Source organism: Talpa occidentalis, unplaced genomic scaffold (genome assembly GCF_014898055.3).
Source record: "Talpa occidentalis isolate TD23 unplaced genomic scaffold, MPIMG_talOcc4v2.1, whole genome shotgun sequence".
Taxonomy (NCBI): Eukaryota; Metazoa; Chordata; class Mammalia; order Eulipotyphla; family Talpidae; genus Talpa; species Talpa occidentalis.
The window spans coordinates 49,983,599-50,005,591 of NW_026555331.1; the positions used below are offsets into that span (position 1 = coordinate 49,983,599).

Sequence of the window (21,993 nt, forward strand, 5' to 3'; positions counted from 1 at the left end):
TGCGGGCAGCCTCGCAACCCAGTGCTCAACCACTTTGCCACCAGGGGAGACCCTCACATATACATTTTTAAAGCATTGAGAAGCATAAGTCAGAGGTATCCGTATCTTCATCCACTGAACACATGAACTGCCTCCTGTACAGAAGAGTTGATGAATAAATGTTAGAATCTTCTCATTTAATAGATAAGAAACTTTTCCATGAGTATGAAAAAGTGAAGGGGTTATGAAGAGAATATAGAAGTATTTTCTCTAATTGAGCTCCTTCCTTGGGAGTGGAGCCAAAACAGGTTCCTTTCCACAAATGATACCAAAGAGATGGATCCCTTCTCTTAAAAACAAGCATTTGAAATAATTGGCAGTGTTTTCAAGAGTATCATCCAAAGGCTTTACAAACAGTATAGTCTGTCCTTGTCACTCTTGATTTAATAATTATGTTAAATGATAAATGTTTTGAAAGAGGGGAAAACTTAAAAATAATTGGCTCTCCCTCTCAAAAAGAAGTCCCCCCCCAAAAAAAAGCATAGAAGCCAACAAGATAAAAACTTACTATAAACCAATTTATAGGACATATAAGACAGTTCAAATATTTAACTATATTTTAGGTCGAGAGAGCAAAAATAACCAAAATTCACATAGTGGGGGGCATCAGAAGAAACAGTTTACCTTTGACTTTGATTTCTAAGTCAGTCCTTAAAACAGAAGTCCACTTTTAAGAACAGGAGTATGAAGAGAAGATATATTTAATTTTTTGGATGGATGTATTAATGTTAGAAAATGTAGTACACTTCTCTCTAGATCTGTAACAATCGCTTCAGAATAATGTTAGGTTCCCAATTGACTTTTTTAAATTAAGATCTTTTTTAAAGAATATTTTCAGGTTCATTGCAAAATTAAGTAGAAGGTACAGATGTCCCATAAGGTCTCTGCTCTCACACATGCATGCATAGCCTCTCCCATTATCCATATCCCCCACTAGAGCAGTATGTTTGTAACATTGATGAACCTATGTTGATGCATGGTAATCACCCAGCACCTACAGTTTACATTACGACTCATTCTTGGTGTTGTATAGTCTATGGATTTGGACAAATGTATAATGACATGTAGCACCATTATGGTATACCAGATATTTTCACGACCTTAAAATCCTCTGATTACACCTATTTATCCTCACCCATGTCTCTGCCTCTTTAAAGTGTCTCCTTCCATGTCCTCCAAGCCCCTGGTACAAGTCCAAGGCCAAGAAGCAAGCACAGCTTCTTCACATGTCTCTGCTCCATGTGCCTCCTTCAGGTCCTCTTAATCTCTTTCTTTTCTTCTGCCATTACTCTCTAGCTTCTCCTCCCTGCTCAGCTCCACCCTTCTTTAGGGTGTGGCAGGGATCCTGGAACCTCCCCTTTTCCTTGGGAATTATTGCCCTGTTACAGGATTTTATGGACTGTAGCTTTATAATAGATAAGGAAGATGACGAAAGTATCTTAAATTTTCTGGGGGACAATTGAGATGTATCTATAAAACTAAAAAAAAAGTTACTTTGACCTAATAAATGTACCCCTATGCTATCCTGAGGAAGGAATAGCTAAGACTGACTTAGAGGGCCTCCCTGGTGGCGCAGCGGTTGAGCGCTGGGTTACGAAACTGCCCGCAGCCTCTGCAGCACCGGTTCAATCCCCGGCTACCAGGCGAGGGTCCCACATGGCGCACAGACCTCGCCTGCCGCCCGCTGCTCCCCTCAGCAGTGTATTTTAAAAAAAAAAAATTTAAAAAAAAAAAAAAGAAGACTGACTTAGAACTAACTGTACACATTTTACCATTACTGTTTTTTTCTTTTTTTTTTAAGATTTATTTATACAAGACCAGGGTACAGTCAGAAGCGGGGGAGGGTGAGAGAATTCACCGGAGCGGAGAGCAGAACAGGCAGACTGACGAAGTACACAGGAGAGGTCTGTGCGCCATGGACCCTTGCCTGGCAGCCAGGGATTGAACCGGCGCTGCAGAGGCTGCAGGCAGCTTCGCAACCCAGCACTCAACCGCTGTGCCACTGGGGAGGCCCTTACCATTACTGTTTCTAGGGAAAATTTGGACAATGTAATGTCAATATCAGGGAACTGGTTTCTCAGGGTAGTACAGAAAATTGGCAGCACTTGAATAATAATATGTAAAGCAAATATATTGTACAGTCATAATGGCCTTTGAAAATCCCTTGTTAGAGGCTATATTGGTATGTATCTTAATATATACCACAATGCTAGTTGTTTTTTTTTTTTTTTTTTAATTTTTTTTTTACATCGGTGTTTTTTTTTTTTTTTAAGATTTATTTTATTTATTTATTTATTTATTTATTTATACAAGCACTGAGTACAGTCAGAAGTGCGGGAGGGTGAGAGAATTCACCAGAGCCAGAGCGGGGAGCAGAGCAGGCAGAAGGACCGAAGTACACTGCTGAGGGGAGCAGCGGGCAGCAGGAGAGGTCTGTCGCGCCATGTGGGACCCTCCTCCCATGGCCAGGGAGCAGCCGGGGATCGAACTGGAGCTGCAGAGGCTGCGGGCAGCTTTGCAACCCAGCGCTCAACCGCTGAGCCACCGGGGAGGCCCACACAATGCTAGTTTTTCCTTCAATGAAGAATTGATGTTTCTTTAAGAGCCATGATTTGTGAAAAATAACCTGTTTAAACATTGGAGCCATAAAGCAGTCAATCCTCATAATAATTAAAGAACTGAGACTTCTATTGTATCCTTACTCATGATTGGAATCATAAACACTGGTGGTATGGATTTATGTAATTAAAGTATATGACTTTATCATGCTTTGCATCCATCGATAGAGAAACTGCAAAATGACTAGAATGAAATGTACCCAAAACCCAGAATGATATGTACCCCCAAAACCTTATGGTTATCTTTGGGTTGTTTTGTTTTATTTATGCTTTTCTAAATTTTCTATATTGAACTTATTTTATAGTTAATAAAAGTTTATTTTAAATTTTCCTCTACAGTATTGAAAATTATGCCTTCTTTCACCTGTCTCACCTCAGAAATTGGAAGGATTACTGAGATATTTACTTAACTATTATTTAAAAACTGTGTTTGAGTAGGTCACATATATATTAATGATACATTTTCTGTCCTAAAATTTGCTAATGATATGTTTTGTGTCCTAAAATTTGCTAAGTACTCCGATTTTTCCTGGAATATCACTCTGCTTAGTGTATGTCTGGACAGGATTATAAAAGGGAATTTTGCTGGCAAGGTAGGACCAAATTTATTAAGGAATATGGTTTGGTTTTGGTTTTGGTTTTTATTTTATTTATTTTTAAAACTTTTAAAGATTTATTTATTTTTATACAAGAACCGGGGTACAGGCCAGATGCACGGGAGGGTGAGAGGAGTCACCAGAGACAGAGTGGGAAACAGAACAGGCAGACTGAATGAATACACTGATGAGGGGAGCAGCAGGCGAGACAGGAGAGGTCTGCTTCGCCATGTGGGAATCTCACCGGCTGGGATTGAACCAACTCTGCAGAGGCTGCGGACAGCTTCACAGTGCTGTGTTCAACTGCCTGCACCACCAGGGAGGTCCTGGTTTTGGTTTTTAAATGAAACTGTTGCATTGTATTTAATTTGTACTGGCTGTGATGTCAGGAATGTGCTAGGTTTTTTGCCTGTATAATATCTATCTTCCCAACAACACTATGATGTGAATATACTTTTTTGTTACAATTTTAGCAGTTTATTTTGAAGATCTATTTAGCAGTTGAAGTACTTAAAACAGGAGGGGTAAAATGCATACTGGTGGCCATACACCTATTTAAGGAGTAAAATCTGTCAAATTTCACTGTAAAATGTTGCTTCTTGGGCCTGTGGTCATATCTTTTATATATATATATATATATATTTTTTTTAAAGACTTATTTACTTGAACTAGGGTACACTCAGAGCTTGGGAGGGTGAGAGAATTCACCAGAGACAGAGCCGGGAGCAGAACAGGCAGACAGACTGAAGAAACTGCTGAAGGGAGCAGTGGGCGAGGCAGGAGAGGTCTGCTGCTCCTAGTGGGTTGCTCTCTGGCCAGCCAGGAATCTAACCAGCGCTGCAGAGGCTGCGTACAGCTTCACAGTGCTGTGTTCAACCCACTGTGTCACAGGGGAGGTCCATATCTTTTATTATTATGTGTGGTACTCACATGCATTCTTAAAACGAATTGCTCTGCTTTTAACAATCTGCGTTAGCTGATTGCTTTCATGGTGGGAACATTAATTATTATTTTACATGCTCCAAAGTCCATAGTATGTGAGTTGGTGAATAAAATCCCTACCTTCTATTTTTAGTTTTCCTTTTGTTTCTGTATATTTAATATAATAAAATTTTATACATGAAAAGTATAAGATTAAAGGAACTGGCTAGGTGTATAATAATTATAAGTGACAGAACTATAATTAAGAACTCATTCTTAAAACTTTGGCCCACTTTTTCTTCTAAATGCTGCCCAGTCATCTTTTTTTTTTTTTTTTTTTAAGATTTATTTATGCATACAAGAGCTGGGGTATAGGCCAGAGATGCAGTGGGTGAGAGGATCCACCAGAGACAGAGTGGGGAACAGAAAAGGCAGACTGACTGAAATACACTGCTGAGGGGAGCAGTGGGTGAGACAGAAGAGGTCTGTCTTGCCATGTGGGTTGCCCCCTGGCTGGCCGGGGATCGAACTCCTGCTGCAGAGGCTGCGGATTGCTTCATAGTGCCATGCTTATTAACCCCTTGAGCTACCAGGGAGGCCCTGCCCAGTCATCTTTGCCATCATCTTCCCCAGTCCTCTGTCACCACCCTCTCCCCTTTAAAGTTGAGGACAAACAATAGTGTACAGAATATAATTAAATCCTATTTGTACTCATGATTGTGTGTATATATATATATATATATATATATATATATATATATATATGAGTGAAATAAGCCATAGAAAGATTCCATAGCATTCTATTGTGGGGCTTTATTAAACAATAATGGTAAGTAAAGGCCATATAGAGCCTTGCATAGCCACACCAGAGTTAAGTGGACTGAGGTCAACTTAACTTTTTTTTTCCTGTTTAATCTTTAGAATACTGATGAGCAAATTGGTCTGAATGTTACAAATTTCTATAGATACTCTTGGTACCTACTTCCCCCTTTATTTCTAATTGATATCAGAAAGATCGTTCATTATTGTGATTATTTATAAAATCTACATAGTCATGCAGAAATAGAGTAATTTTTGAAAAAAATTTTTGAAGTAGTTTTTGAAAAAAATCCTCCTCGGTGGCACAGCAGTTGAGTGCTGGGCTGTGAAGCTGCCTGCAGCCTCTGCAGCGCCAGTTTGGTCCCCAGCCAGCCAGCGAGGGTCCCACATGGTGCACAGACCTCTCCTGCCGTGCCCTCTGCTCCCCTCAGCAGTGCATTTCGTCAGTCTGTCTGTTCTGCTCCCCGCTCTGGCTCTGGTGCATTCTCTCACCCTCCCACACTTCTAACTGTACTCAGTGCTTATATAAATAAATAAATAAATCTTTAAAAAGAGAGAAAGAAAAGAAAAAATATGGTAGGATCAATTGTATAAGAAGTAAAGAAATTTTGATACCACACTCCTGAGTTTGGGTTTTTATTGTTTGCAGACCTTCCTGTGTTAAAATTTGGCTCTATCCTTGGCTAACTCTCTAATCTTGGTCTAGTCATTTAACCCTTGAGTATATTGGGAAAGGAATAGGACCAGGGGTGTTAACACCCACTTTTATAGTTGTTGTAAGGATGAAATATGCTGTTACACGTGAATGATCCTATCCCAATGCCTGACTTAGGTGAAGTACTCACTTTTCCCATTCTCCTTTTCACCCCAATTCCTTTTATCGAAAGTGTTTAATTTTTTTTTTTTTTTTTCTGTTCTAGGTGGATTGTAGACATGGAAGGTGCACCAGGTACCTTATATGAAGGGGAAAAATTTCAACTTCTATTTAAGTTTAGTAGTAGATATCCTTTTGACTCTCCTCAGGTAACTGCCTTACCTTAAAATTTTTTGTTCTGTAGTATTTTAGATTACATAGCTAACTGCTCAATGCTAAGTTTTTACTTGACTAAGGCATTAGAATTATGTGAATGGATTTGCCCCCTTAGCTTATTTGCAATGTAACGAAGATTTTTTGAACATTTTTGCATTCCTGGGATTATATCTTTGCTGCTTTTGTATTTCCCAGAACTTAAAGCTATTTCTTATCCATAGATGTGAACAGGAAAAGGGATGGAAATCTAACCCAGGCCCATGAGTTGTAAGAGAGCTTAAAATTTGGGAATAATTGGAAGCACCACTTCCTAGAGAGGATGATAGAAGTACATAATGAAGAAGTGAATGCTTTACCTAATGGAACACTATGATTTTGCATTGACCTGCTATAGCTGCAACCTTATATTGTTTAGGGGGCAAAATGGGTTACATGATATTAAATATTTAGGTAGCCCCAAATTCAGTCCGTTGTTTGGTGGAAATGGCTGGAATGACACTAAAGCAGTAAAATCCAAAATCAAATTTTTTAATTGATGAGAACTGGCAGCATTTACACTGATTAGATCAACTCGTATTTCATTTTCTTATGCAATAATCAGTACTAGATTTCCCAATACTTGCAAGAATTGAATTTGGGGAAATATCTCTAAAATAGACCAGTCTCCTTATGAAATTATGACTTTTTTATTTGAAAATGAGATCTCTGAAACCTGCATTTTTGTAGAGAGTAACAAACATTGAACAATAAATAAAGTATAGTATGTAAGATGATAAAAATAAGTAGAAAAGGGAAATGAGGCTGTTGTGGCATTTATAGAGTAATCACATGGAGAAGGTAACATTGGAGCAAGGATCTGAAAGTGGTGATGAATAAGCAGTATGAACAAGGTGAGGGGACAGAGCTGGTAAATATAAAATTCTAAGACCTAGAATCTAGAGTGTGCATAGTGGGTCTCTCAAGTGGTATGTAGGCAAACAGAGCAGTATAGGGCATAAGTAAGAGAGGTAATTTGGGCTGAAGGGTCCATCACAGATTGTATAAGACATAGGTCTTTGTAAGAATTTTGACTTTTACTCTAAATGAAATGGGACTTTGCAGACCTCAAGTACAGGAATGATTCTACTAGAAATTAAAGGGAAAAGTCAGCTGTGTGGCATTTTGACTGTTGGGGCACAAGGGTACCGGGGAGACTAGATTGGCTATTACAGTAGTTTAGGCAAAAGAGGACTTGCCCTCAGAAGGGTAGCAGTAGAATATGGAAGGTGACCTTTTTTTCTTTTTAATTGAGGTAAAATTGGTTTCTACCATTGTATGTTAGAAGCATAGTATGCCCCCCTTAAATGGTGTTACTACGTTGTACCCACCACCTAGACACCCACAGCCCACCATCATAGTCCATTTACTTCCTACCCACTTTTTCCTCATCCTTTCCCCTCCCCTGCTGATAACCTTAGTTCTATAGTCAGCTTTATGTGGTTACTTCTTATTTTGGCTTTATTTGATGGAAGGTGACTGTATTTTGTACCTATTTTAGAAGTTGAACCAACAGAATTTGCTGAGGGATTGATGTGGAATATGAATGAAGGACTCAAGTAAGACCCAATGATTTTTGGCCTATCAATTGGAAATGACAATAAAATGCAGTATGAATTACATGGTTTGAGAGCAAAAGAGAAAGTAGTGACCAGTTTAGACTAGAGTTAGAAGGCAAAGAAAATTGCACCGGTACTTAAAAAACAAGAAAAAGTTTTTGTCACAATTGGGGTAAGGCATGAAAGGAGATGCCTCTTCTGAGATTTGTTGGCATGTGTTGTAGCATTATGTGTAGAGATAGGTGGACATTTGCAACAGGAGATGAAAGTAGAAGGAAATTTGGGGGTCTATTAAAGTAGATCTTGTTATATGAATGAGTTGGAAATTTATCTCAAGAAACTGGCAGGAGGCATGTTCAGTCTCCATGAAACTATGGACTACTTAAGCTTTATACCTTTACTATTTTGCTTTTTCTTTCTGCTTGCCCCCTCACATTAGCTTTTCCCTTCGTCAGCCATCCACTTATACCCCGGTCCTCTCTCAGAGCATCGTATTTGAATGAAACAAATCAGAAACGTATTGTAAATGCCCCAGTTATAGTTGTTTTAGACTTTTCTGTTATAATTTTGTTAAAAAAAATTAGGCATTTTAAAAATTATTGTAGGAGAAATACTTTTTTCTTTAAATAGGGAAGAGGACATTGTCTTTCAGTCCTGAAACGATACTGATGGCTAGAAGAGATGCTGAAAAGTACACTTACCTTGATTGTAAAGCTTTAGAAATCCAGAACAAAAGAGTAATCACTTTCTCCTCCCCATTTTAATTCTCTTTTCTACTCATGCCACCATAACACAGTCTTTTTTTTCCATTGCTCAAAATCCCCTCGTTGGAGAGCTCCAGAACCTATTTTCATAAGTGTTTCATCATTTCTTTCATTCCTGGTCTGATTGTCCCAGCTTTTCCATGTGATGGTGTTCAAACTTTCCAAAATCCTAACAATTTTTATTGCCTTAAATTATCTAGTATCTAGGACACCTGACAAGGAGAAAATACTTCAAAGTGTAAATCCTATTCATTGAAACCTTGGGGGTGAAGCAGAAGGAAGATAAAAAACTGATAAGCTAGAAGAAAACGGTATAAAGAAAAGAATGGTTATCATCCAAGGGACTCCACGTTTACTTTCATTATATTCAGGAATTTTGTCTTTGCAGTACAAGTATAATTATATGTTACTGGTAATTGTGGAAGACCAGAAAAACCATTATTATTGATGCTACTGATACATATTAAAGGACTAAAAGAGGAGAACTGAATTGAAAGCTATACTAAATATCTAATCCTTAGTAGCTTCTTTCAGATATCTACCATTTATGCTAGAGTATACATATACCACATATTATTTGTAATTAGATATCTGACTTATTACATTGAACTCTGCTTATATTTTCAGTTTTTATAGTTCACCATTAAATATTCTTATCTTCTTGTGCTTTTAATGAGAAAACATTCCCTTATTGATTGTCCCTGGAGAAACTTTAGTATCCATATTATAGATTGGCTTTTATAATTATAGCCTATTTTGTACTGTTTAATTTGTAAATACTTTGCTTTGACCTAGCTTGACACTATACTAGGTACTTCACATTCTAATTATTTCCAGTCTAAACATAGTCATATGTCTTCCATATAAGATCTCAGTATTGTGAGGTTATTCAATATTGAGTTGCATGTTCAGAAATCCTTATTACATGCACACCATGAGTTTTCATATTAGAGTTACCTAATCTTCACCCATTATTTTGTCCCTGTTGGTGGTTTTCAGGTTAAATATTAGTAGTTGTATGATAGATAATATATTCACTAACAAAAGTTATACAGCAGTTGGCTTGCTTTGCAACCCTATGTTTATAGCAGCACTATTTACAATAGCTAAGCTTTGGAAACAGCCCAAATGCCCAAAAATAGATGACTGGATCAAGAAGATGTGGTACATATACACCATGGAATATTACTCAGCATTCAAAAAAGATAAACACATGCAATTTGCAGCAACATGGGTGGCGCTGGAAGGGATCATGCTCAGCGAAATAAGCCAGAAAGAAAAAGAAAAATACCGGATGGTCTCACTCATAGCAGGAATCTAGAAAACTTAAATAAGGGACCAGGAAAATGAATAACTATAAGAAAGTGAAAATCAAAATCAACAAAAATCTATGAACCAGAGACACTTTTGGGGGGGTGGGTGGAGGGAGGGGAGGGATTGGGGTCAAAATGGGGGGGTTGAAATTGTATGGGGAATATAAAAATAAAATTTATTATTAAAAAAAAATTTTAGTTTGGATGTGGGATATGCATTCTTACCTCCTCCATTATGTGGATCCTAAGTATATAGTTCTTTCAGCTCTTACCTGCTCTTGAAAATGACCCACACTGATAGGGAAATGTTTGAAATTTAGAGACTTCTGATGAGACTGTTTCAAGTGCAGGCCCAGAACTTCAGACATGATTTACATTCATTAGAGCTAAGATCCTTTTCTAAAATTGTTATTTGACTTCTATCAAAAAGCTTGTCTCAAAAAATCTATGGTACCATTCCACTTTTTTGGTTTATGCAGTGGGGAATGTATGTAGTCTTGAGTTGCTAAGTATTTAATCTGTATGATCAGTTTGAACAAATTATTTCGAAAATGAATAAATTAGCAAAGTTGTTACTCCTTGTGGTTTCAAATTTATCATATTCATATATTCGGTGTCTTATAACATCCGTTTTAGCTACTTGGGACTCCAAGAAAAGTGTTTGAACTCTGGAAACAGCTTAATTATCTCACTTTTCAGAACCCCACTTCAGTGCATTAAAATAACTGAAATGTCCATTTCTTTATTTGACTTATGCTATATCTTAAGTAAGTGAGGAAGGTTAAGAGTGTGAACCAGAATAGGGAAGCTTGCATCAAAACTTTCTGTGGAAACTGCTTACCAGCCTTTTATGTGAATAAATCTGTTTGAAATTTTTTTTCTCTTATTTCAGGAATTCATCTCTTGACATGTATATTTATCCTTCCCATAGTTAGACAAACTTCTAAAATTCTTTATCTGGCAGGCTAGGCCCTAGGGCTTACCTTTAATATCTACAGCTTATTAGTTCACCCTGTTTTTAGTGGCTAAAAATTTCAGGCTGGCTGCATTTGCCCAGCATGCAGCATGTTAGAAACCCTGCTTTTTGTTTGTTTGTTTGCTTGCTTGCTTACTTGCTTGCTTGTTTTTGTAAGAAAATTTTTGAGATCTGATTTATTTTTATTTCTGTCACCTCAGACTTTAAAGTGTTTTCTGGTATCCTTCTTGATTATTCTTGATTATTTCTTGATTTCTGGTATCCTTCTCTGCTTATAGTTTGCTGCTTCTGTGTAGATGTTTTCTGCTGCCACTTAGGCGCATCCTTTTCTTCTCTTCTGATTTCCTTTTTAGTTCATGCACACCCTTGGCTCTCAAGCCATGTGATTTAGTTTATAATCATTTATCCCAAAATCTGCTTTCCTCAGTTCATTGAATTGGCTAGTCAGAGCTTGTTGATAACCTTTGTTATTTTATTGTCTGTGTATTTTCCTTGATGGTTACTAATACGTTGATAGATTTTTGCCAAAGACATTAACTTGGCAGTTCTTTTTTTGGCACTTTCAGAGCACTATTCTACTTCTGATAAACGAGATCTTGACTGGAAAACAAACATCTTTTAAAAAATGATCATGGCCAGGAAATAAGGTCTTAGGCTTTGCTTGTGTTCCTTTAAAAAAAAATTATTTATTTATGTATATAAGAACTGGGGTGAAAGCCAGAAGAAGGGGGGCAGGTGGTGAAAGGCAGATCTACTGAAATATGCTGCTGAGGGGAGCAGCTGGCGAGACAGGAGAGGTGTGCTGCGCCATGTGGGTTAGCTTCCTGGCCAGGGATTGAATTCATGCCACAGTGGCCATAGCTTGATGGTGCTGAGACTAACTCCTGTACCACCAGGGAGGCCCTGCTTGTGTTCTTAATGAAAATACTGTCAAATGACATTTTGCAGGAGAATGAATCCCACAAAGCAGATGCATATTCTGTAAGATTTGTGAACTCCTATTCTAGATACATCTACAACATCTAGGAAATCAAAAGCATACAGTATGACACATTAAAGTTCATGTTTATGAAAAATAAAATAAAATTGAAAAAAAGAATTATGATAGACTCAAGGTATAGAACTGTAAAACCCTTTAAGCAGTGATTTTCTCTTGTAGAGCAACACTTTTTTTGCAAAATGACACTAAAATTGATGTAATTGATATGATTCAAAAAGTTGATCTTCGGGCCTCCCCGGTGGCGCAGCGGTTGAGCACTGGGTTGCGAAGCTGCTTGCAGCCTCTGCAGTGCCAGTTCGATCCCCAGCTGCTCCCCGGCCACCGGAGGAGGGTCCCACATGGCCTGCAGACCTCTCCTGCCGCCCGCTGCTCCCCCCAGCAGTGTACTTCAGTCCTTCTGCCTGCTCTGCTCCCCGCTCTGGCTCTGGTGAATTCTCTCACCCTCCTGCGCTTCTGACTACCCAGTGCTTGTATAAATAAATAAATAAATCTTACCCCCCCCCCAAAAAAAAAAAGTTGATCTTCTACATTCAGGCAAGGCATAAAATGACATCCTTTATATCTTTTTAGTGGAAATGAAGGGTGGATAATTAGAAGTTAAATAGGTAATTATTTGGGGGAAAAATTTTTCCCTTATATTAGCTTCAACCTAGGAAACAAGTCCCATATGTTAATAGTAGTATACTTGAAATGTTAGGAGACTCTTACTTGTATGAGAGATGGCTTTGTTAAAATGTAAGATTGTAATAAAGTCAGTTTTGTAGCTATTCAAAAACAAAAACCTAGCCTTTGTTAATTTCCTGTAACATATCCCATATTAAATGGTGGCATATCTTTTCTCTGGCCACACTTATTTCACTGGCTCTCTTTTCTGCTCCATTAAGGGAAAAAAACGTTATACTTCACCAATTTCTGTGATAACATAGGATATTCTCACTAAAATTCTGCTAAGAAACTGAGGTAATTTGCAATACCTAGAGAGAGCTGTAATTCTGGATTGGGAACTACTGGTTTATATTTAATGAGCTTTTTAAAAAATTTTTTTCCTAAAGGTTTATTTATTTATGCATACAAGAACTGGGTATAGGACAGAGGTACAAGGGGGTGAGAGGATTCATCAGAGACAGAGTGGGGAACAGAACAGGCGGATTGACTGAAATACACTGCTGAGGGGAGCAGCCAGGAGAGTTCTGATGAGCCATGTGGGTAGCCAGAAATGGAATACATGATGCAGAGGCTGAGGATAGCTTCACAGTGCTGTGCTTAACCCCTTTTGCCACCAGGGAGGCCATACTTAATGAGCTTTATAAAAGCCTATGATAGCTACTGAATCAGAATCTGAAAAGGGGGCCCTTAAATTTGTATTTTTAGCCAGATATTCTGCTATATTGTTTTTTTCTAAATAGGCCAGGTCAGAAATAAGGAATTACTACTAAATAGCAGAATAAAAATAGTACATCTTACTGCAGTATAAAATTTAAACAAACATTGGTGAGTTACTTTTTACATAAAAATAATTAATACACAGTAATACAGAAACATTCTTTAATGCAGTTTCTTTCTTTAACCTACTTTGAACTATGCTTCCAGATTCCTCAGTATAGGGCCTCCCCCGTGGCACAGCGGTTCAGTGCTGGGTTGTGAAGCTGCCCGCAGCCTCTGCAGTGCAGATTAGATCCCCTGAGGGGAGCAGCGGGCGCGCAGACCTCTCCTGCCGCCCGCTGCTCCCCTCAGCAGTGTACTTCATCACTCTGGCTTTGGTGAATTCTCTCAGCCTCCCCGGCCTCTGACTGTACCCGGTGCTTGTATAAATAAATAAATAAATCTTAAAAAAAAAAAACCAAACAGATTCCTCAGTATATAATGCATTTATTTTCCTGCCTGTTCATATGCTTAGGTAGGTAAGTATCAGATACATAACTGCTAGGATATATGTGGACTTATGAGGGCAAAGAAAAGAAATCATAGATTTACTGCCTTTCAAAACAGTGCTAAGATGGAGAAAGGAAAAACTTTAGATGAATTGAGTAACAGAAAAGGCAGAGAAAAAAACTGCAAGTACTTAATGTAATTAGGGGGCTAATTTTACTTTTGTTTTTTCACCTAAATCACAGTTACTTCGTGATTAATAAGTAGTAATTATAATGATTGTGAGTTTAGAGGAAGTGGAATGTATAGCTGTCATTTCCTTTTGCACAGAGCTCTTTAGGGGATATAGCATTGTTAAAGGTAGAAGGGATGAGAAAAGAGATGTTCCTACTGTCATTTTCTCAACTGTATACTTTTGTTTGAAATTTTAATGTATGATTTCCGTATGCAGAGAGCAATGAGTAGAATTTGAAAAACTTACAATTTGAAAAACAAACTTATTATAAATAAGTTGTCCTCACTAATCTAAAAGTACCTGCTAACTTAGAAATTTTAAAAGAGAAATTTTTTTAAGTAATTAAATTTTTAAAAGGGAAAATACAAAGTATTTAATCTGGGGTTTTCCCCGTACAACATGATCATTCAAAAAGTGAAATCAGTACTTAATGAGATTAAACAACAAGCAATTGTTTGTCTTGTTTCTGGCATTGATTTGGTTTGGTTTTAATTTGGATTTTAAAATATAAAATTATGTGAAGAATATTTTTTGGTGATACAGAGTATTTAAATGTTAATTGAATTTTATTCTTTCTTAGGTCATGTTTACTGGTGAAAATATTCCTGTTCATCCTCATGTTTATAGCAATGGTCATATCTGTTTATCCATTCTAACAGAAGACTGGTCCCCAGCGCTCTCAGTCCAATCAGTTTGTCTTAGCATTATTAGCATGCTTTCCAGCTGCAAAGAAAAGGTAGGACTTTTCAGAATTTTTCCAGGTACTACTACTTCTTTCACTTAGGCAGAGAAATAATTTTCATATGTAATATGCTTTTTTAAAAATAAAGTTATAGGGAATGCTATTTTTAAAAAATAGATTGGAAAATTATTTTGATAATCTTTAGTTCCAATTAGAAGTCAGATTTATTGTTTTATATTTCTAAAACAGGAAATTTCTGCTGACATTTTTATGATTGTTTTTCAGGTGTTTTTAAGTTTGAATTTCATTCACATAAGCATGTTCAGTGCAAAAGTGTACAAGAAATTCTTGTTCTAGATTTTACAGTGGAAAGCCTCATCAATAAGCATCATAGTTCCCTCTTCCCTCTTCTGGCTTCATTTTATCAGTCTCTTGGGGAATTCCCAAGAATCAGTGCTTTCCTATCATAATGATTAGGTTGAAGAAGGAGAAGTAGTTTACCAGTAGAATTTTCTTATTCTCCTTCATTAACCCACAGAGTCTATGTTTGATGGCTAGGAGGGGAAGACCAAAAAGAAAATCACATGAGTTAAATTTAGGATACCCTTTTAAAGTATCTAAATCCTCTGTACATTCCTGGCCCTCTTATCATTCCTACTAAGGGATAGTGTAGCTACTTCCGCAGTTTAAAACCTCACTTCTCCATGAGAATGCATCCTTGCGTGTTCTGTTTAAAGGGAAAACAAAATTTCTAAGAGATTAAGAGCTTTATTTATTTTAGAAGTATTTTAATGGTCTCTAAGTTGAATTGACTCATTTTTTATTAAAGTAGTATTTAGAGAATGTTTAAGAGTAGATCATTTTAATATGGTAGGTTATCTAGATCTACCGTATTAAACACTAAGCCAGTTGTTTGCAAAGTGAGTTTCTTGGAATGTTAGTTCCATGAGCAGTTAACTTAAAAAGGTTTTGTTCAGATAAGCATGGTAAATAATGGATTTTCTAAAATGTAGAATTAAGAGCCCTTACGCAATTTTATGTACCATATAGATAGAAAATCTTCTGACAGTAAATAGTGTCATGTCATTAAGAGATGTGTCTCCATTCAGAAATACTAAAATGTGCAGGAATAATGAACATTATAAAATAGATGAAAATAGAGTACAGTTATCTAATGTTAGTATCACTTTTTAACTCAGTTTACTCTTTGTTTTTGACTTTTCTAAACTGCATTTTAAGACTATTACTTAACTTCAGGGACTTTGAAAATAAGTCTTTTTCATTTACTGCTTCAATATTTTCTCTGCCCCATCTACTGCTTCAACATCTAAGTTTTCAACTTTTAGTTGTAAGGCAGAGCAGTTTGCTACAAAAACTTCTGTGTCACAGTTAATGTTTAATATCTGTAGAAATGTGAGGCATTAACTGTAGGATTAATAAGAAAGGTTAAGATATTAACATCAAATGATGTTAGCACATAGCTCTTCCATGTTCCTTATTATAATTAGCTTTTGTTAATATTTAAGTGTAATTTACTTTTAAAAACTAGAAAATAACTGTACTTTCTACCTTCTCATCCTTTTCTAATCCTTATACTTTCTCTGCTACTAGTATTTTTTATATACTAATCATTCCATTTAAATTATTGATAAATTATATTGTATAATATAAATTATAAGTTCTAACTTGTTTGTTCAACTTGATAATTTGGAAATCAGGATTGTAGCAGCATTAGTTGTGTGAAATATAATAAAATTCTGAACATTTTTTTTAGAAACCTGCTGTGTGCTATTTTTATGTGCTAAGCACTAGGCTACAGAGCTGACGTGGAAACTTGCTTTGTCATTGAGGGGATCTAGTTCCAAAAGAGCATTAAAAAGTCTTTTAAGTACTCACCAAAAGCTATCAAAACAGGTGAATTTTATTCTGTAATGGACTTGGTTCTGTGAGTTTCACTTTAATATTTTACTCTCTTTGAATACAGACTTTATTTTTTTTTTAAGTGCAAAGGTTTATATTTCAATATCAAATATAAACTTAAATTTTTACTATAGACATTTGGGGACTTTGATTAGTAATAATTCTTTCAGTTTTCATTTCAGCTTTTTTTTTTTTTTTTTTTTTTTACAGTAAATGGTGTTTTCCTAAGGCGAAGGCATTGAAAATACAGTATGTCAGTAGATTTCACTAGATTAGAGATAATTTCTGGTATTGATACCAAGGGCCTTTCAACTGCTTACCCTCTATTCTCATTGCCCTTATGATATATATAGGTCGTTGAAACTTCCCAGTTTATATACCAAACAATTTTGGTGACTCTTCCTTTTGTATATTTTTCTGAGAGCCATATCTCTTTGATTGCTCCAATGTGGTTATACTTTAACAATCAAATAAAATGAATGTTTTTTTTCTTTCTTAAATGTTTACTTTTTGAATGAAATGTGCAGATAAATGACTTCATGAAGTTATTTGCTATAGTAGTAACAGTTTATTCCACATGAACGCAGATTATAACTTTGCAGGACAAGCAGCAACAGACCTTTGAAATCATCAGTCATTTAATTTCATAATGTTAATTTTTAGAAACTTTCTCAAGTTATTTCAATAGGGTGATCTTGGGATAGTTTAATTTCTTCTCTTCCCATTTGTTAAATTACTATTAATTCATAAGGGGATTATGAGACTCAACTAAGGTCATAGCTGTATACGTGAGTATTATGAATACCTAGTGAGCTGGACTGTTTTCCTTTCTGCAGGCAGAAAGGAAATTACCTATGATTACCTATGCTTTTTGGTTGGACCTGTCATGTTATCTACAAATCTGTCCTCTATGACTTTAAAAAATTATTTATGCATAGAAGAACGGGGGTGTAGGCTGGAGGTGCAGGGGGTGAGAGGATTCACTAGAGACAGAGTGGGGAGAAGAACAGGTAGTTTTACGGAAATACACTGCTGAAGGGAGCAGCAGGCCAGACAGGAGAGTCTGCTGTGCCCTATGTGGGTTAGCTGGCCAGGGATCCAACTCAGGCCTTAGCAATGATAGTTCAGAGACTAATCCCTGTGACACTAGAGAGTCCTGCCCTCAATGACTTTCATGTAAATTTGACGTTTCCAAGGCTTTGTAGAGAGTCACATATTTCATTGGTTATTTCCCAGCAGTTTTTTAGGAAAAGTCTTTTCCATAATCTATCTTTAGTGTTGTTGGCATCACCATTTCTGATGTAACCCCCTACAGAGCTGCCTTATGTTTCTAATATTGTGCTAGCCAGGGCATATATATGTTAGAAATGTCTATAACTTTCCCCTTTTTTCCCCTTATGTATTTTTTGAAAACAGAATCCTTTGGTCTGTCCTTGATGATACTATCTTACTGGAAAACGATAATTCTTTGTGGAAGTTTGTTACTATAATTTCTTAGACAAATCTATTAGGCAAACTTTTCTGTTTTAATAGGTCATAAAATTAGTTAAAGTATTTCTAGGGACATAAAAAATGAAACAAAAATTCATCACAACTAGAATTCTATTACTCTTTAGTTGATACTCATTCTTTAGTAATCCATGAACTCTAACCCATACATGTACCTCCTTCGCCTCTTTTATTTTGAACAATTTCATTATGAAGAGTCTACATCACCTGGAATATATTAGGTTTTTTTTCTTCAGTTATGCATCAATGTTTATATTGTTTTTTATGCCTTCTATAATAATTTTGTTAAAACTGTCTCCCCCTTATATTATTCTTATATTTACAACTTCTTACCCATTTAAACTTTTTTTGGTTTCAGAGAAGACCACCAGATAATTCTTTTTATGTTCGAACATGTAACAAGAACCCAAAGAAAACAAAATGGTGGTATCACGGTAAGCAGTTTTATTTCAGAATAACATTTTAGTTTTTTGGTTGAAATATTATATAATACCTGCTTGCTTGGATGGGAAAAGGGAATATGTCACATGTCTTTTTGTGTCAATAATACAGAAATTCTTTAAAATATTATAAGTTATGTTATGAACAGATTAGACTAGATTTTTAATGGGGCAGATAAATTCATAGCCATCATAATACTTAAGTCATGTTAGAACTAACTTAGTTTGTTGGGAGACCTGTTATTTGAAATACAAATTTTGATGCCTAATGTACTCATTCAGTTCTGATGGTGGTCTTGGAGGATGGTGGGATCATATTGTTAAAGAGGACCTATTAAATTAAAGAAAACTCTTCCTTTCTCATAGTTTTTCATCAGAAAATTTAAGACTGCTAATTCTAGCTTTGTGAATACAGCACTCAATTTTAAATTTCTACTGTTGTAGTGGGAAAGCTGGTGGTATCTTTATAGTTGAAAGCTAGCATCTTTTCTGAACTAAACTTACTGCTTTCCTAAAGACATATTTATAATTAAAAACAAAAAGTTTTTATATCTCATTGAGCTTTTTGAAATGAGGGAATAAAAACCAGCCCCTGAATTTAATACATGATTATTTTATTTGTCTTCCTTTTTAAAATGTTACCCTGATAAGAAATTAGAACTGACAAAACTAAATAGTAGGACTATGGTCTTTCCCCCTACCTTTCTATCCAATGTGAAACCTTCTGTTACCTCAGCTTAATTTAAGTCAATAAAAACTTAATTGTAATTTGTAAGAGTTCTTGTTAAGTGTTGAGATAAAAGATGGCAAGTTCAGTATACTAGCACAATACCAGCAATTGCAAGTTAGAAAACACAAACAAGAATGACATTCCTGAGAACCACAGAATTATGACTATTTGCATAATGCTAATAAGAAAGGTAGATTATCTAAGAGAAGCAATGACAAAACTTTTAAGTTCTGGAAAGAAAAAAATAATTTAATGAAAAAACAGTATAATTTAAAAATGTAGATTCTTTACAAATTGTAGGTTTAATGTAATTCTGTAAAGACCAATGAAATGATGGTCGCTAAAAGATAAGAAGAGTACCTTGAATTTTAAACTAAAGGATAATGAAGGAGAAACCATCTACCAGACTTCAAAGCATATTAATGCAAGAATAGATAGATCTTTGACATAATTATATTTCTCTAGGTCTTTTTGTATATAAGATTTGAATATATGGTAAATAAGACATCACAAATCCATAAGAAGGGGAAAATAAAGTAATTCATTAGAAAACGGGTAGTAATTTTGGGTAAGAAATGTTTGTGTTTTATTTCATATATAGAATAGTTCCTGTGGTTTGAATTGGATATTTTTCTAATACAACAATAGAAAATGTATTTTTTTTAAAATTGGGCTTCAACCTAGAGGATGAATTTCTGACATCAGAAATCACAGAGGGCCTCCTGGTGGCGCAGCAGTTGAGCTCTGGGCTGCGAAGCTGCCCATAGCCTCTGCAGTACCAGTTCGATCCCCAGCCACCAGCAGGGGTCCCACATGGCACAACAGACCTCTCCTGCCGCGTCTGCTGCTCCCCTCAGTAGTGTATTTAATTAGTCTGCCTGTTCTGCTCCCCGCTCTGGCTCTGGTGAATTCTCTCACCCTCCCGCGCTTCTGATTGTACCCCCAGTGCTTGTATAAATAAATAAATAAATCTTTTTTAAAAAATCACAAAGAAACTAAACATTTAGTTATAGGCAAATTTAAACTTAAAAATGCATCCAAAAACCTCAAAGCAGTCAGTATAAAGTTATAGAAATAGAATTGTGTAAAACATTTATAGATTATAAAAAGTGAAGAGAGCTTCCCTGGTGGCACAGGAGCTTGGGACGCAACCTATGAAGCTGTCTGCAGCCACTGCAGCACAAGTTCAATCCCCAGTCAGAGAGCTACCCACATGGCACAGCAGACCTATCCTGCCTCACCCGCTGCTCCCCTTAGCAGTGTATTTCAGTGAATCTGCCTGTTTTATTCCCCACTCTGTCTCTGGTGAATCCTCTTACCCCCACACCTCTGGCCTGTACCCCAGTTCTTGTATGCATAAATAAATAAATCTTTAAAAAAAAGTGAAGACCATTTATAAAAGTTGCTTACGATTAAAAGTATAGGCAAAAAAGTTTCTTCTGAGAATACTAAACATCTGATAGTCATATTTAATAGATGAAATATTTCCTACATGAAATCTTCAATAGAAAATTATTTATAATATAGACTGTTTCTTATGCTCCATGTTGTTGCTTCTACATTTGCTGTTTGATGAATGAATCCTTCCACTATACACACACACAGACCTCTTCTTGGGAATTCTTTCACCAGAGCTTTATAGATTAACTCCCTTCTTTAAGGAGTCTAAGAAACTAGTACTGTGCCTAGAATGCTGGTTTGGTTTTACTTTTTAAGACATAGCACTGATAACTTGAGAATTACTGTTACAAGCAGGCAAAGGAATTCTCTGAGCACTGAAGGTCCACTAAAATTTTTAACAAGATCCTACTTTAATTAAATGACCATTTACTTCAATTTACATTGCTGACTTCTCATTCTTTTGCATCCTCTTGCCTTTTAGGACTAGTCACTAAGCTGCCTCTTCTCTCTGTTCCTTTGCATAAAACCTCCCCACCCCCACTTTATATTTTTAAAAATTCCTTAATAAAAGCAATCATTGCTTGTATGTCACAGCCCCCCCCATCTTAATATAATAAGTTTTCCAAGTACATCAAAAATTAAGATTAGTCAATCAATTTTTGTTTAGGTGTCGAAGTTCCTAAGACACAAGTCATTCTACTTCAGACTCAGCCCTACTAATAGAAAAACTTCTTCATTGTCTGTTCCATGGTTGGTGTTTTGTTGGGTTTTTTTAAAGATTTATTTATTTATTTATACAAGCACTGGGTACAGTCAGAAGCACGGAAGGGTGAGAGAATTCACCAGAGCCAGAGCCGGGAACAGAACAGGCAGACTGACGAAATACACTGCTGAGGGGAGCAGCAGGCGTGGCAGGAGAGGTCTGTGCTCTATGTGGGACCTTTGCCGGCGGCCAGGGATCAAACCAGCACTGCAGAGGCTGTGGGCTGCTTCGCAGCCCAGCGCTCAATTGCTACACCGCCAAGGGAGGCCCCATGGTGTTTTTAAATAAGGCTTGCAGATAGACTTAAAGTGATGAATTTTGAATATACATATTTTTTGAAACTAGAACCCTTACCACCATCCTATCTTCCCCAGCAGTCCCCCTGTGTTAGGCAGTGTATTCCTATTTTTCCCTTCCTTATTCCCTGGTAGGGAAATTTCAAAGAGATAACCATTTTTCCAGTCTTCTACTGCTATCTTGTGTGGTTGAAAGGATATGGAACTCCTTTATTTAAGAGTACTTCAGGAATTTTTTCTTACTTACTTTTTGAATAAAATTGGGAAAGTCACATAATGAAATTAGACATTTAATATTTAAAACAAAATACTTTAGAGTGGAGCTTACTTTTCATAGTTAATAGTGTGTTATCTGTTGTTGAGAAATACATTTTGTTTCATAACTGAAGTAGATGAGTCTTTTACTAGTTTAATGCTGGATCATCTTCTCCAAGTTAGCCAGGAGAAGGAGGCTTTTCAAACTAAATTACCCTCCTA

At 36.3% G+C, this 21,993-nt stretch overlaps 1 protein-coding gene across 4 annotated transcripts in view; it reads left to right on the top strand.

Annotated features, from left to right (window-relative positions):
- Positions 1 to 21,993, top strand: part of UBE2W (ubiquitin conjugating enzyme E2 W) — a 53,395-nt gene that overhangs the window by 25,273 nt on the left and 6,129 nt on the right. For all 4 annotated transcript variants that reach the window (XR_008550632.1, XR_008550633.1, XR_008550634.1 and 1 more), the window contains 3 exons: positions 5,914 to 6,016; positions 14,356 to 14,511; positions 18,245 to 18,320. Coding sequence is in view for 1 of the 4 variants with exons in the window: in XM_037505272.1 (XP_037361169.1) it covers positions 5,914 to 6,016; positions 14,356 to 14,511; positions 18,245 to 18,320 (335 nt within the window). In the remaining 3 variants the exon portion in view is untranslated. The remainder of the gene's footprint in view (positions 1 to 5,913; positions 6,017 to 14,355; positions 14,512 to 18,244; positions 18,321 to 21,993) is intronic.